General features: G+C 37.3%; 1 protein-coding gene across 4 annotated transcripts in view; it reads right to left on the bottom strand.

Annotated features, from left to right (window-relative positions):
* Positions 1-15,897, bottom strand: part of LNX2 (ligand of numb-protein X 2) — a 56,392-nt gene that overhangs the window by 20,272 nt on the left and 20,223 nt on the right. For 3 of the 4 annotated variants that reach the window (XM_023762016.1, XM_023762014.1, XM_023762013.1), the window contains 4 exons: positions 7,701-7,948; positions 6,192-6,391; positions 5,276-5,644; positions 2,001-2,141 (listed from right to left, as the gene is read on the bottom strand). In XM_023762016.1, the coding sequence (XP_023617784.1) occupies positions 2,001-2,141; positions 5,276-5,644; positions 6,192-6,391; positions 7,701-7,948 (958 nt within the window). The remainder of the gene's footprint in view (positions 1-2,000; positions 2,142-5,275; positions 5,645-6,191; positions 6,392-7,700; positions 7,949-15,897) is intronic. The other variant, XM_023762015.1, reaches the window with a different exon arrangement.

Consider the following 15,897-nt stretch of genomic DNA (forward strand, 5'->3'; position numbering starts at 1 on the left):
AAGGTATGAAATCTATGTTAGTATCCTTCAAAATGGGGCAAAACCATTTTATTATGAGGACAAGTCATGTAAACCTAGCCTTGAGGATATTTACTTAAGCGTTTCAGCTCTCAGGTATTTCATTATTTAAGGGTAGGGATTCTATTCCTCTGCAGGCTGAGATGTATGCATTTTTTTTTCCTCAGGAACAAAACCTAATAACGTAAATGATTATACTGGGTAAGCTTTAAGGAAACTTCTCAGGGTTCAACACCACATGAATGTTTATCCAAGCAGCTACATAGAAGCTTATTAGTAAACTAATATATATTTTAATTTTTAACGATTATAATCGCCTGAACAGGTTGTTTTGTGAATTTGTGTTTTGGCTTTCCCTAGGAGACCTTTATTTTTCTATATCAGATTTGACATAACAAGTGCAAGAGTAAATAGCTAAATTAACTCTTAAAAGTACATTTCATGTGGTTGTTCCAACTAACAGGTTTGCAGAGCACCTAGAATAAGAATAAATTCAGCATTACTATGTAAAACACTGTGACATAAAATTAAGGAGAATAAGAATTAGCAGAGTTAAAAGAGAAAAATATATGTACTCCAAACAAAATGAATCAGTTATCTATATGAATGTTGAAATAATTAAACACAATTTTAAAAATTGTCTTATGTCTTAAAATTATAATGTTGTCAGACATCCATATCCCAAATCATTGTAGAATTCAATGACATAAAAGATTCAATAATCAACTTTTGGCTTATACTACAATTCTTTAGGAATATATATCTTGTAAAGCAAGGACAAGCTATCTGAAATGACTACTATTAAAATTTCCTGTTCAAAACACTAACTCCTTTTTCATAGTCATCATTATGAAGGCAAAATTATAGGTTTCCCTCATACATTTTGGTTTTCGTTCAAAAATGAGAACAAAGACTGTGGTTATAATTTTGTGTACGTATTAAGTAAACCAAAGATCAGTGACAAGTCTATACTTAAGCTCAGAAAACCAGATAAACTTGATGGGCCAAAAATATTCATGTCTTTAAGCAAAGCTTTTTTAGGGTACCCGTGACATTCCAAAGGTAATTACTTTCTCAAATACTGTACTTACATTAAGAAGCCATTTTAACACACAGGCAACTTCTATGGTTTTTAAGCAGACCAATGAATAAGTTTTTGTTTGATAAAGCAATTTAATTTTACTTAAGGAAAGTCACTTTTGAACCTCACATTTAGCTTATATTTTCACATAGTTGGGTGAACCTCATCATTGAAAAAATCCTGGCCAATCAGAAGTTCAGTTCAAGTGAAGGATCCAATGAAGTAAATAATACAAAAAATGCAGTGAAGTACCACCCTTTTTGATTTCTGGAACTAAAGTTAGAGAGTATCAAAATTTTCAGTACAGATATACATGTCCTAGGAATATATTATAATACCAGTGAAATATTAATGAAGCTGTAAAAATGCTCAACATATAGGAATTTAAAATAATTTAGAGTAGTATTCCTATTAAGCTATAATATTAAAAAAAGTGCCATACTAGTATGTATGAAAATGTATGATTTATACGTTTAATAATCACATATCTGATTCTGTTGTTGCAGGCAACCTGTTCAATTGCGAAGTATAGACTTGTCCATCACTGTCTTCATTTTGCTTTTTCAGTCAGACAACCAACTGCTGCATTTAAATGAGCAACCCAAGATAAAGCCCACTTTCAAGGAAGACTAAATAGAAAATTTTTTCTGGAAGATCAAACACTTCTCATCAATCACCTGGCAGAGGGACTTTCTTCACTAAGAAACCATCCCTATTGTCTGAAGAACTGAGACAACAGAGTCACTCTCCAAGGCAGCAAAACATGCACATTTCACCTCCTCAACACCTATGTTCACATTCTCCAACAGAATAACAGCCCTCATTTAAATTTTACCAGCTTGTAACAATGATCCTTTGAGGGTGGATAAATTAAAACACACAAACAAACACAACGCCTCACCTTATGTGAGCTGGGTCTGCTGTAATACAGTGGCTGCGCATGGTGCTGGCTGCTGCTCTGAGTTCCTGCTTCTCGGATAGTGTTACCAGGCTGGGGTTTCCCTGGTCTAGCAATTGTTAAATTGACCCTTTCTCCACTAGCCTGGAGGAAACACACATACATTACCACCAGTCATTAATGAAGCTTCTCATTGTAAAAATTATAGGCAGTATAATTTCCAATGCACTTATCGTTATACCAAAGCCTTGCTTGGGTAGTAAATGCAAGCACCTGGTGGTGGGGAAGAAGGAGGTTCATTTCATGAGTTAATATTTTAAAACTTCTGCAGGTGAATCACACACACAGAGCTCCTGGATATGCCCTCCCCAACTCCACCTCCAAAATAACCAAGGCAAAGCAGTGAAACTGCCTGTGTTCTCATCTCCCCTTGATTTCTTGAAGGATAAGGTAACTTTTTATTTTATTTTTTAAATATACTTTTTATTGATTTCAGAGAGGAAGGGAGAGAGAGATAGAAACATCAATGATGAGAGAGAATCATTGATCAGCAGCCTCCTGCATGCCCGCTACTGGAGATAGAGCCCACAACCCGGGCAGGTGCCCTTGATCGGAATCGAATCTGGGATCCTTCACTCCACAGGCCAACGCTCTATCCACTGAGCCAAACCAGTAAGATGACTTTTTAAAAATACTTCTTTGCCCTTTCAATACTAGCCCTGGCACTGAGAGGGTCACAGCAAAGGAAAGAAGATAGAAAGGAAGAAATGATTCAAAGCTTAATTAAAATCCATTGTGACTTTTGAAATAAAGTTTATGGTGGCTACTTTGGAAGTAATAATCAATGAAACTACCCACAGCTTTGTTTTTGCCTGCGATAGGTTTGAGTCAAAATAGGGACCAAATTTTTGAACAGCCCTGAAAAGAATGAATTATAGAGATCCCTGTATAACAAGGACTATATATATATATATATATATATACACACACACACACACACACACACACACAGTATGTGTATGACACAGCCTTATGTCCCTAAGGTTTATTATGGGTAAGTTACTTTAGAGGTTTATGATGATTATTTTAAATTTAGAGGTCCATTATCTATATATCTGTATTTTAAACAGAGATTCATATTTAGTATATTTTTAAAATACTTTGTTACTTAATTTTTACTTTAAATTATTTTATCTTTGCTTTTAATGTACAAGACTAATTTATTTGATGTTGACTCTTGGTCATGACCACAATTTCCAATTTTATTATTATTTCTCTGGGAAAATAGGATAGCCTACTTTCAAGGAATTGTGGTAGAAAGAGGGGAACTCCCTCATAACTATAGTCAATAATGTTAAGAAATTACTCCATTTTTAGTTCTTAAATTGGAAAATAAGTGATAACCAACTTTAAACACCAATGAAAATCATTCTTATTCAAGCATTTTATTGCACTAAATAATTTCAGACAAGTTCTTTAGAATAACTGAAAGAACAGTTAATATATAGTCAAACTTCCAAAGCAGAGGCTGGGACTTGATCTAAAGGATAAATAACGAAGTAGAATGTTTAGAATTCTTATACTTAGAATTCTGACACTTTAGATTATTAGATCACACAGTGTGAAGTGATGAGATGCTCCCTTTGTGACTTCATTTCAATGTACAGGATCATTTTCATTATGCTTAACACCTGATAACTACTAAATATTTCATAATCAGTATTTCAACTTTACTGGAAAACCCTGTTTACAAAACTTTAAACAGAAACAAACCATTGATCTTAGATTGCTTCAAAGACAAAATTCTTTGCATGAGGCAATTAGGCTTGAAACAACGAATCAACATTTGCATTTAGGCTAACTTTAAACAGACTGCACATGTAATATTCCAGGGTTTCAAACACAGCAAAAGAGTTGTGTTAAAGTCAAGGTATTTTAAAATGCAGGATGCCCAAATGACAATACCCATGATTCATAAATAAGTAGCATGCTTTGTTACTGGGTGTATAAATTAGTATGGTCTGATCTTTACAGAAGGAAGTTTAGCAAAATGTCTTAAACTTGAAAACAAAACATAAGTTATAGAACACAACATGCCCACAGGTGTTAAAAATCATGATGTGAATCTACACTTACTGTTATGATAAGAAGTCCACAACATACTGTTGACGTAAAGAAAAAGTTGCAAACTCAGAATTTATAAGATAAGTGCATATGTTAAGTATTTGTGTAAATATGTACCTATATACCTGTGTAGTATACACATTTTTTAGTGACTATCCACCTACTTTAATTCCTGATGCTCAATTATATTAATTCTTGATTTCCTTTAGAGCAGTGGTTCTCAACCTCTGGCCCTTTAAATACAGTTCCTCATGTTGTGACCCAACCATAAAATTATTTTCGTTGCTACTTCATAACTGTAATGTTGCTACTGTTATGAATCGTAATGTAAATATCTGATATGCAGGATGGTCTTAGGCGACCCCTGTGAAAGGGTCGTTTGACCGCCAAAGGGGTCGCGACCCACAGGTTGAGAACCGCTGCTTTAGAGTGTTCTGTTGGGCTTAAAGAAAAAAAAAAAAAGCACTTTTGTTTCACCCTGATCTCTTTAGGAGATACCCACATTGGGTTAAATGCCATGGCATGTTGCAGAACCTGAAATCTTCTCTGGGTGGTTTTCTAAATTTATCTGGTTTAATACTCTTCCTAAAAACATGGTTTTTCTGTGATGATAACTATCCTTACTTTTTTCACAGGGATACTGTGAGGAGAAATGTTATGTGTTTGAATTGCTTTAAATTCCTTAAGAGGAAAAAAAAAAGGCATTATAGGGATGACAGCTGTTCTTAATAAAAAACGACTTTCTATTTTTATGTATGTTAAAGTGAAGATGGAAAGGTAAGAGATGAGGTAAGTCACAACCTCGGTAATCACAGATCCTTTGAACCTTACTTTTCTCATTTGTTATATGTGGACAACACCGTATGTTATACTTAGTGCTAGATGGAGCCAAGGGAGCAAATGAGAAATGAAACTTTAGAGACTGCACTCTATAAATAGCCAGCCTAAAAGTTCATGGAACACAATGCTTAGAAAAGCTTCTATCTATAATGAAGTTATACCACTGTGGATTTTGAAGAATTTAAATAGCTGTGCTTGATTTTTCCAATGAAATATCAAATATGCCCAGATTCTTATGTTATTGGCCAATGAAAACAAAATACTGATATATGGTAATGAAGGCCAAGCATCAGGAATGCATATCTCAAGTGTACCTGAATGATCTGGGCGGCCAACTCAGGAGTTCCGTGCTTCAGGTCATGCCCATTGATGGCGAGCACGCGATCATTGCTGCTGAGCCTCCCGTCCTGCGCAGCAAGCCCCCCTTCCAGTAGGTCAAGAATAAAAACTCCTGGCTCATCTGTCCTTCGTACAAGTTTGATGCCGAGCTGTTCACCATAGTCCCGTTTATAAAGAACCACATTGAAAATCTCTTCTCGTGGAGAGTTCCCATCAGAATGGCTATTCACTCGGTTACCGAAGCGTCTCTCTCGAAGCACAGTGAGCTGTAGGGTGCTGCAGGGCTGTGAAAGGACAGCCCTGGCATAGTTGTGCGACACATTGCTAATATCATAGTTGTTGACCTAAAAAAACAACAACAAAGAATTATGACCATACTGTGACTATCTTCTGCCCCCCACCCCATTTATAGAAATACTAGTAACATTTCCCAAGGAAACTAACATTGTAAAAATGATATACAATCATTATTTACAAAGAAATCCACTCTAAAGACATATTAAAGTACAGAATTCCTAAAATTAACTTACAATTAGCATTAAGTAAAGAATAGCAGTTAGGATTACAGGGTTAGTGACAGTCTTGAATTAGCATCCTTGGATCTGCTATGTACTAGCTGGATGACCGAGGACAATTATAGAACTTGTTTGAGTGTGTTTCCTTATGTGTAAAATGTGTTACACATGTGGGACTGAAATTAAGGTAGGAAGAAAAAAATACACTCCATGTATATAGAGAAACAGAAGAAATTACAAAATTCTAATGTTTTACATATAAGAACAGCAAAACTCACCTTCATATAATTTAGGTTCCATAGTACCATGATTTTTCAAGTTTTAAATTTATGAATAAGAGCAAAATGATACAAATTAACAGAATTAAAATTGATACCTGAAGAATCTGGTCTCCAGCAAGGAGCCTTCCATCTCTGGCAATTATCCCATCCCGATAGACTTCCTGGATAACGATGTTAATCAGTGGTGTTTCATTGCCACCCACAACGCTAATTCCTAACTGAATGTAAGGATTAGATCGGTGAATTTCAATCGTGGTGATTTCACCTTCTGGTAAACTAGGTGGCTGTTGTGTGGCTGCGAAGTTAAAAATGAGATGGACATAAGACACTGGTGGGTAAGGGAGGGCAGGGGCTTGTCAAGGGTGGGGGGGGGGAAAGGACACTTATGTAATACCCTTTGTAATACTTTTAGCAAAAAAGAAAAAAGAAAAAAAAAAAGAAAAAAAAAGAAGTTAAAAATGAGAAAGAAAAGAGAAAGAAAATAAATGTTTCATATTTTGATGTTCTTCAGGTAAATAAATCATCTTATGTTAATATATGATTAATAACTAGTAATACCACTGGATAAGAAAAAGATAGTGACAAAAAATATCTATACGTTAAGATTATCTAAACATTTCCTCTTTCAAAGGTGATCAGTATATAACCAACAAATTGCTACTATGTATCAGATCACTAGGGAAGACACAATGATCTGATAAAGAAATATTAAAAGACAATCATCTTGTCCTAACTATAAGAGAAAGTCTGAACCATTAACATCTGTGAACATGCAAGGCAGTTTAAGGAAAAGACTAACTCTGTGGTATGTAATCACCATAGATGCTGAGAGAGTAATCACATCACCTCTAAGAGGTGGGTGTTGAGCCTTGGGAGATGAAAAAAGTTATAGCTGTGGCAGGGAAAATTGGAAATGTTTAGTAAAATTTGAAATTTTTAAGGGAAAATCATATTTAAAAGTAAATACCTAGGGCCAACTACGAGATATGCCCAATATCTAGGACTACAGGCTTTCTGTTTGCTCCTAGTCGGTTGTACAGTCAGATTAGTGGCTGACAGCAGAGTGCAGTAGTCACAAGTGTGGCCTTAGAGACAGATATCCAGCCATTTCTTGGCAGTATGAGCTTGACCAATTAATCTCTCAAGACTCAATTTTCTCACCATTAAAAAAAAAATCCCTTAATACTGTAACAAGCACTTAATCAGTTAATTTATGTGAAGTGCTTGGCACAGGGCCTGCCACAGAGTAAGCACTTAATCCAAGGTATTAGTTTTGTCATTCTTGATGTTACTGATTTCTTAGACAAGAAGCAACAAACTCTGAACATAGGAGCAAACAAGAAGAAGCTGTTAATTAATGACTATTGAATTCATGAACTACAACAGAAGAGGGTGGGGGCATCTTCCTCCAGGGTAAAGGTCATGTTCTGTTTCTAAAATGCCAATTGTTCAAATTATAGACTTAGGGTGATTATACCCTATCTCAATAAAATTATTTCTTTTAAGAGGAAAAAAATGCATGTTGAGAAAATTGGAGGGTGAAGTAGGAAGGAAGTAAATGTCTGATTTGAAAACATAAAAAGAAAGAGGTGACTAGCACATACTATCAGCAATGGTGCTCTCCTCGAAGGCAGGGTTGTCCAGGCCAGGCTCCTCAGTCCATACAGGAAGAGAGGCAGAGGTCAAGTTCCGTTCGGCGGGCACTGTGCCTGTCCCTGAGCAGTCCGTTTCGGGCGATAGGGTACTTGGGAGATCTATTATAGTGGTTCCATTTTCATTCTCAATCTCTGTCTGAGTTTTACTGGTTTTCCTTCTCTCTAGGGCAACTCTCTGATGAGAAGCTCCAGGACATCTAGAAAGAGAATATTAGGTGGTTTCCAGATTATTTGAAAGGGGGGAAAAAGTGATTAATGGCTCGTACCACAACAAAAGAATGGCAGTGGCTTCTGTTGCATAAAGCACCTAGAGGTACCCATAAGGGTACATAATTCCACTTGAAGTAAGTTCTTACCACTCCACATAGCGAATTTAAAACAAGGCATCAGCATAAACAATGGTTTGGTATATATCTCAAAGAATGTTTCAATAAAAATTTGAGCATATATTAGTACCAGAAACATATACAACAGTATAGTATACAGTATAGCTGTCTCAATACTGCAAGAATTATTCTGAAATTCTGAGTACAACCCTTTCTACAGGTTTACTGACTTAAGCACAGAACTGGAAATTAGTGCTTAGACCTTAATGCCCATATGCCTCTGCACTCTCACGGCCGATGTCACACATTTACTCACTAATGATAGCAAAACATTTGAAGGTTTACACTTTGTAGGAAAACACAGCAAAGACCCAAATAACTTTACTAGTATAATAGACATGGAAGGAAATAAAGAAAACATATCTCCTAGTTTGTAAAATTAGAATTGCAATAGTGGAATTACAGTTATGCTATCTAAGTTAAACATATATTCCAAGTACCTGGGAAACTTACATAAGCACTAAGAAGTAAGAACTATTAACTTGTTTGATTTTATTTATTTAAGCAAACAAAAGGGCACAAGGTGCTTGTTTAAACATTTAAATAAAGTTTTACACAGATATTAGAAGTGTCTTTTCCATCTGACCCGTTTACTGGAGAACATGACTAATACCCAGTTTGAAGAGTGGGAGAAGGAAAGGGGATTAGTGGAGAGCTCTAGCTCATCCCTACAGCCCAACATGACTCAGACACCATGTATTTTCATATTGGGGTAAGCAGGGACACAATTTTATGTCTAGGATCGTAGATCTTCATTCAATGACAATATTGTTTAAAAATGTAGCATTTTGATAAAAATTAAGTATAGGATTAAATTAAATTAAAATGGAAAGCTATCTCTTAAGTATTAAGAAATAAAATTTCCCTCATGAACTAAAGATTTAAGTACTGGATTTCAAGTTCTTGAAAAGAATCATTAGGAAGTTTTTACCCAACTTTCTCCCACTAGTTATTTTCTATTCCTCTCATTAAGAAGATGACTGACTTTCCCTACTGCACTGCTGTGCAGCACTCTAGGGAATGTTCCTACAAGGACTTGACAAATAAGTTTGAAAATTGTATCACTGAAAAACTATTTTTGTAAGTAGATTTAATTAGAAATGCATTTAAAAACATTTTCTTCAATAAAAAATTGAGACAAAACTGGATCATAAAAAATATTTGTGACTAAACAGATAAACATTTAAGTTCCAAAATGTATATCATACACAAATATATACATGGGCAATAGCTAGTCTTCAATGAAAAACATGGACTAGGAAAGGGAAATACAAACAGAATGTGAACACTGGGAATTAGCTTAGCTAACAAACAAAAAACTCCTACAAACTAAATAACTACAAAGCCTATCTTATTGTTGTTAAAAATGCAAAATAAATTTTAAAAAGATAATCTAAAGTTGTTAGAGAGGTAAAGAAACAAGTATACTTAAATTCCCAATGGGACTAAATAAGGATACTTTAAAATATGTGAAAATATGAAAGAGTGATCTTAGCCAGTACTGGAGAAGGCTACAGAGAGAACCTTTGAGAATACCCATCCTATATAATAAAAGCCTAATATGCAAATTGACCAAACGGCAGAATGACCGGTCGCTATGACGCACACTGACCACCAGGGGGCAGACACTCAATGCAGGAGCTGCCCCCAACCCGCACGCCCCAGGCCAGCCAAGGTGGGTGCCAGCAGGGCCCCCCATATCATCCTGCTGGTAGCCTGTAGAGGGAGGCAACAGGCGGTGGCAGGGGGCGGAGCCAGCCAGAGAGTGGGCAGTGGCAGGAGGTGGGGCCAGCTGGCAAGCGGGCTGGCACCACCCTCCTATTGCCCCACTGGTCGCCCTGCAGAGTGAGGTGACCAATGGCAGCAGTGGGGCGATTGGGGGTTGGGGCCAGCTGGTGAGCGGGTCAGCTCGGTCCCCCAATCGCCCTCAAGGCGGTGCAAGCAAGGGATGGGGCCGGCAAGCAGGCAGTGCCAGGCTGGCCAAGGCGGGTGCCAGCGGCCCCCGCCCCCCCATCACCCTGCCGGTTACCCCACAGATCAGCCTTGACCACTGGCCAGGCCTAGGGACCCTACCTGTGCACAAATTTAGTGCACCGGACCTCTAGTATTTAAATAAGATGGGACAGATGAGTAGATTAAGAAAGAACAACTAGACAAGAGGAGACAAGGAGAGCAAGACTTCAAAGTACGTAATCAAGGGAGACAAGAGTGTCACCAAAGAAAAAGTGGCCAATAACACAAATGCCACACAAGGGACAAATAAGATAAAGATCAAAAGCATTAGTTTGATTAAGCATTAAAAAAGTCATGGTGACCTCAGAAAGAATACTTTTGATGCTGAGGGCAAAAGCCCAAACTATAATGCCAGCATTTCTGCTACCTTAATACAAGCATCTACAAAACACTAAGAATTACAGGGCTTAAGTAAGAGAAATGAGAAAGACCATGCAAAATCTGTACACCTGGGAATTGGAATGGCTGCTAATAGGGATGAGATTTCTTTTTGGAGTGTTGAAATGGTCTAAAAATTTGTAATGATGACTGCATACTTCCATGAATATACTAAAAACTACTAACGTGTACACTTTAAAAATAGATCGACTTTTATGGTATGTACCTTCCTTCCTAGGGAGGGCGCTCTATTGCAGGTATGTTTTTTAAATTTTTAAAATAAAATCAAAAAGCTCTTACAGCAACCAGAGCCAAACTGAGGAACTTCCTCCTTTCCTGCTGAAGGTTATACTTCCATTCCCATTAGTCTGGCTCTTCTTATGGAGAAAAAATTACGTAAAACTTATAATATAGTGGCATCATTCCCCGATATAACAATGATTCACATTAGGAAATATACAGTGTAACAGCATACACTATCTTATTAGTAGCAGTATTAGTGTCAGTGGTGGGGCAGCTGTAATAGAAGTAAAATAAAACAATGCATGGTTAGAAGTAAAATAAAACTTGATACATGGTAAGTGCCAGCACAATGACAAGTACTTAATGAAACTCAAATAATATGAGCATCTTAGAAACAAGAAAAATGAGCCCGGCCTGCGTGGCTCAGTGGTTGAGCATCAACTGATGAACCAGAAAGTCACAGTTCGATTCCTGGTCAAGGCACATGCCAGGTTGCGGGCTCGGTCCCCACTGTGGGACGTGTAGGAAGCAGTTGATCGATGATTGTCTCTCATCATTGATGTTTCTCTCTCTCTCTCCCCCTCTCCCTCTCTGACATCAACACAAATATATTTTCAAAAAAGAAAAATGATAAAAATAGTTATGGGTTAAAATATGCAAAAATAAATTCAAGTGATGCCAGTGAAAATGGTAGGTTAAGGATACCTGAAAAGCCTCTCCTTCATAAAGCAATGCGAACACTGGCAAAAACTGTTAGACCCAACTATTTCTGAGATCTTGAAATTAGCCAAAGTTCGGTAGCAAGCCAAAGTGCATTTATTAAAGAAAAATGGCTAAATTTCAGTACAAACAGTGAGCTCTATGGCATTTGAACTTGCCCCGTTTCCGTCCCCATCTCCTTAGCTCCATAGAAGCCTGGAAAAACAAATGTCCATAATCACAGTTGGAAGGGTAGACTGGCATGCTTTCAAAGCCCCATTTCTAGATAATTGTCATTAATTGACCTGTTGGTTCCCTGAAAGACCCCACTCACAAGGATGTCTTTTAACTAACCTGACTTGGAGCTCACTCAGTAAAATCAAACTTTACACTGGGGGCATTCATTGGGGAAAAATCAGAGGCAACTGTTTAAGATTGTGGCTGCCTAAGGTGGGCAAAAAAGGCTAATCAAAAGTGTTGTTGTTGTTTTTTAAAACTAGGGATAGAAATTTCCATAGGGGTTTTGACATGTCCAGGCTGTGTGCATGCATCTGAAATAACTGAGAAGGCACTGAGCTCTCACTTCCGGCTAATCCTGACATTTTGTGAAAACCAGCAATGAAGGCTAAGGAGGAATTGTCTATTGCCTGAGTGTTGAAGATGTGCCCCACAATGAACACAGAGTCCCTCAGAAAGACTGGGAAATTTATTGGTTACAGGCATTTAAGGAATTATCTGTCTGACCATTAGCTGGCCATAACCTGAGCAAAGATTTTGCAGAATTAGTTTAGAAATGTCACTGAACAAACAGACAACAAACAGCAAAAACAAATCCTGAAAAAGGAAGAAGAATCTGATTTCCAGAGCTTCTATATTACATTATTTAAAATGTCAAGTGTTCAATAAAAATTTTTTAAAACATCCAAAGAAACAAATGAGTATGGCCCCTACACAGGAAAAATAGCAGTCAACAGTAACTGTCCCAGACATTTGCCTTATCACAACAATTACTTAAATAAAATATTATAAAAGTGTTCGAAGAACAAAGAAACCATGTCTAAAAACCTAAGGAAAATATCAGATTGTTTTACCAAATAAAAATATCAATACAGAAATATAAGTTATAATAAAAACCAAATAGAAATGCTGTATTTAAAAAATGAATAAATGAAATGAAGAACTCACAGCAGATCTGAACAGGCAGAAGAAAAGAATTGGTGAACTTGAAGTTAGGTCAATTGAGATTACCAGTCTGAGGAATAGAAAGAAAAAACAAATAAAAGAATGGACAGAGTCTCAAGAACCTGTGAGACACTATAAAAAAATATTAGATATGTATAATGGGAATGCCACAAGAAGTCAGAGAGAAAGGGGCAGAAAGAATATTTAAACACGAAATGACCAAAATCTTCCCAAGTATGATGAATCTTGAAAGCAGCAAGAGAGAAATATCTCATTACATAGAAGTGACTCTCAATAAGATCGGCGGCTGATTTCTCTTCAGAAACCATGGAAACCAGAAGGCATGGATGACATAATCGAACTGCTAAAAAGAAAAAGAAAACACAACAACAAAATCACAAGACTTTCAACCAAGGAGTCTATATCCAGCAAAACTATCCTTCAAAAACAGGAGAACTGAAGACATTTCCAGATAAACAAAAACAAATATTTTGTTACTAGCAGATCTGCCATACAAGAAATACTAAAGTCTTTCAGATTGATATGAAAGGTATTTAGACAGCAACACAATCCACATGAAAAAATAAGTAGCACTGATGAAAGTCACATAGATAAATATGGAAACAGCATAAAAGTATTTTTTTAATAGCTCTTCTTTTGTCCTATCTGGTTTAAAAGACAACCACAAAAAGTAATAATTATAATTCTGTTTTGATAGGTATATAATGCATAAAGATGTAATTTGTATAACTATAACAGCACATAGGCAGGAGGAAGGAATGGAGCTATATATGAGTTTTTATATACCAGTGAAATTAAATTGGTATTAATCTGAACTAGACTGTTATAAATTACAATGTTAATTGTAATCCCTAGCACAACCACTAACAATACAAAACAACTATATATATATATATATATATATATATATATATACACACACACACACACACACACACACATATGTATATGTGTATATACACACACACACACACACACACACACACACAGTTGGTTGGAGCATTGCCCCATATACCAAAAGGTCCGGCGGGTTTGATTCCCAGGCAGGACACATACCTAAGTTATGAGTTTGATCCCTGGTGGTGGTGGTGGTGGTGGGGCGGGGGGATGCGGGAGGCAACTGATTGGTGTTTTATCACACACATCTATGTTTCTTTCTCTCTCTCTCTCTGGAATAAATTAAAAACTGTATATATATGAACAGAAATGACAAAAGAATTAAAATGACATACTAGAAAATATCTATTTAACGTAAGAGGGAAAAACTGGAGGAACAGATAAACAAATAAAAATGAGATATAGAAAGTAGCAAAGTGGCAGACATAAATCTTACCTTATCAGTAATTATATCAAATATAAACAAATTAAACACTCCAATCAAAAGTCAGTGATTGGCAGAACAGATTAAAAAGAAAACATGATCAACTATATACTGACTACAAGAGACACACATCAGATTCAAAGACACAAATAGGTAAAAATTAAAAGGAGAAACAAAGATACACCATGCAAATAGTATCTTTTAAAATATATATATTTTTATTGATTTCAAAGAGAAAGGGAGAGGGAGAGAAAGATAGAAACATGAATGATGAGAGAGAATCATTGATTGGCTGCATCCTGCACACCCCTTACTGGGGATTGAGCCCACAACCTGGGCATGTGCCCTTGACTGGAATCGAACCCAGGACCCTTCAGTCCATAGGCCTACACTCTATCCACTGAACCAAACCGGCTAGGGTGCAAATAGTATCTTAAAGAGGACTATGTGGGTATACTAATTTCAGACGCAATAGACTTTAAGACAAAAATTATTTCTAGTGAAAAGAACATTTTACAATATGAAAGGTTCAATTTATTAACAAGTTATGACAACTATAAACATAACCACAACATATCCCTAAGTACATGAAGCAAAAATTATAGAATTGCCCGGCTGGCATGGCTTGGTGGATGAGCGTCGACCTATGAACCAGGAGGTCCTGGTTCAATTCCTGGTTGGGGCACATACCTGGGTTGTGGGCTTGATCCCCATTAGGGGGTGTGTAGGAGGCAGCCAATCAATGGTTCTCTCTCATCATTGATGTTTCTATCTCTCTCCCTCTCTCTTCCTCTCTGAAATCAATAAAAATATTTTTTTAAAAATTATAGAATTAAAATAAATAATTCAACAATAGTAATCTAAGATTTCTACTTTCAATAATAGATACAACAACTAGGTATAAAAACAAGAAAAAATAGACTAACCTAACAGATATCTATAGAACACTTCACCCATCAAGAGTGGAATACACATTCTTCTTGAGTAGACATGAAGCATTTTCCAGGATAGACCATGTGCTAGGCCATAAAAAAGAGCCTCAATAAAATGGAAAGGATTGAGTTGTACATAGCATGTTCTCCAATCACAATTTAAAATGGATCAAAAACCGAAATATAAGAGCTATAACTAAAAAAGTGTTAGGTGTAAATCTTCGTGACCTTGGAGTAGGCAATGGTTTCTTAGATATGACACCAAGCCAAGGAAACAAAGAAAAAATAGATAAACTGAACTTCATAAAAATTAAACGTGTTTGTCCTTGAAAGGACATAGGAAAGTGAAAAAACAATCGATAGATTGCTAGAAAATATTTAAAAACTGTGTATGTAATAAGGGTCTATAACCAGAATATACATAAAATGCTAGCAACTGACAAAAACACAGCAATCCTATATAATAAAGAGATAATATGCAAATTAACCCTCACACCCTCACAAGATGGCTGCCTACAACCAGGCCGGCAGGGGGATTAGTGAGAGACGACCAAACGACTGAACAAGCAGGCTGCATGGGGCAACCAGGCCAGCAGGGGAGTTAGTGAGGGACGATCAAACGACTGAACAAGCAGGCTGCGTGGGGCAACCAGGCCGGCAGGGGGGGCCGTGAGGGGCAACCAGCCTGGCAAGGGGGGCAGTTGGGAGTGACCAGGCCAACGGGGGGGGGGCAGTTAGGAGCAACCAGGCCAGCAGAGAGGGGCAGTTGGGGGTGACTAGGCCAGCAAGGGGGGACAGTAAGAGGTGACCAGGCTGGTGGGGGGGGGCAGTTAGGGGCGGCCGGGGCAGTTAGGGGCAGGCAGGCCGGTGGGGGGATGCAGTTGGGGGTTACCAGACTGGCAGGGGGGGCAGTTGGGGGCGATTAGGCTGGCAGGGAGGGCAGTGAGGGACGACTAGGCTGGAGGGGGGGC

This window comes from Myotis lucifugus, unplaced genomic scaffold, assembly GCF_000147115.1.
Source record: "Myotis lucifugus unplaced genomic scaffold, Myoluc2.0 scaffold_227, whole genome shotgun sequence".
Lineage (NCBI taxonomy): Eukaryota > Metazoa > Chordata > Mammalia > Chiroptera > Vespertilionidae > Myotis > Myotis lucifugus.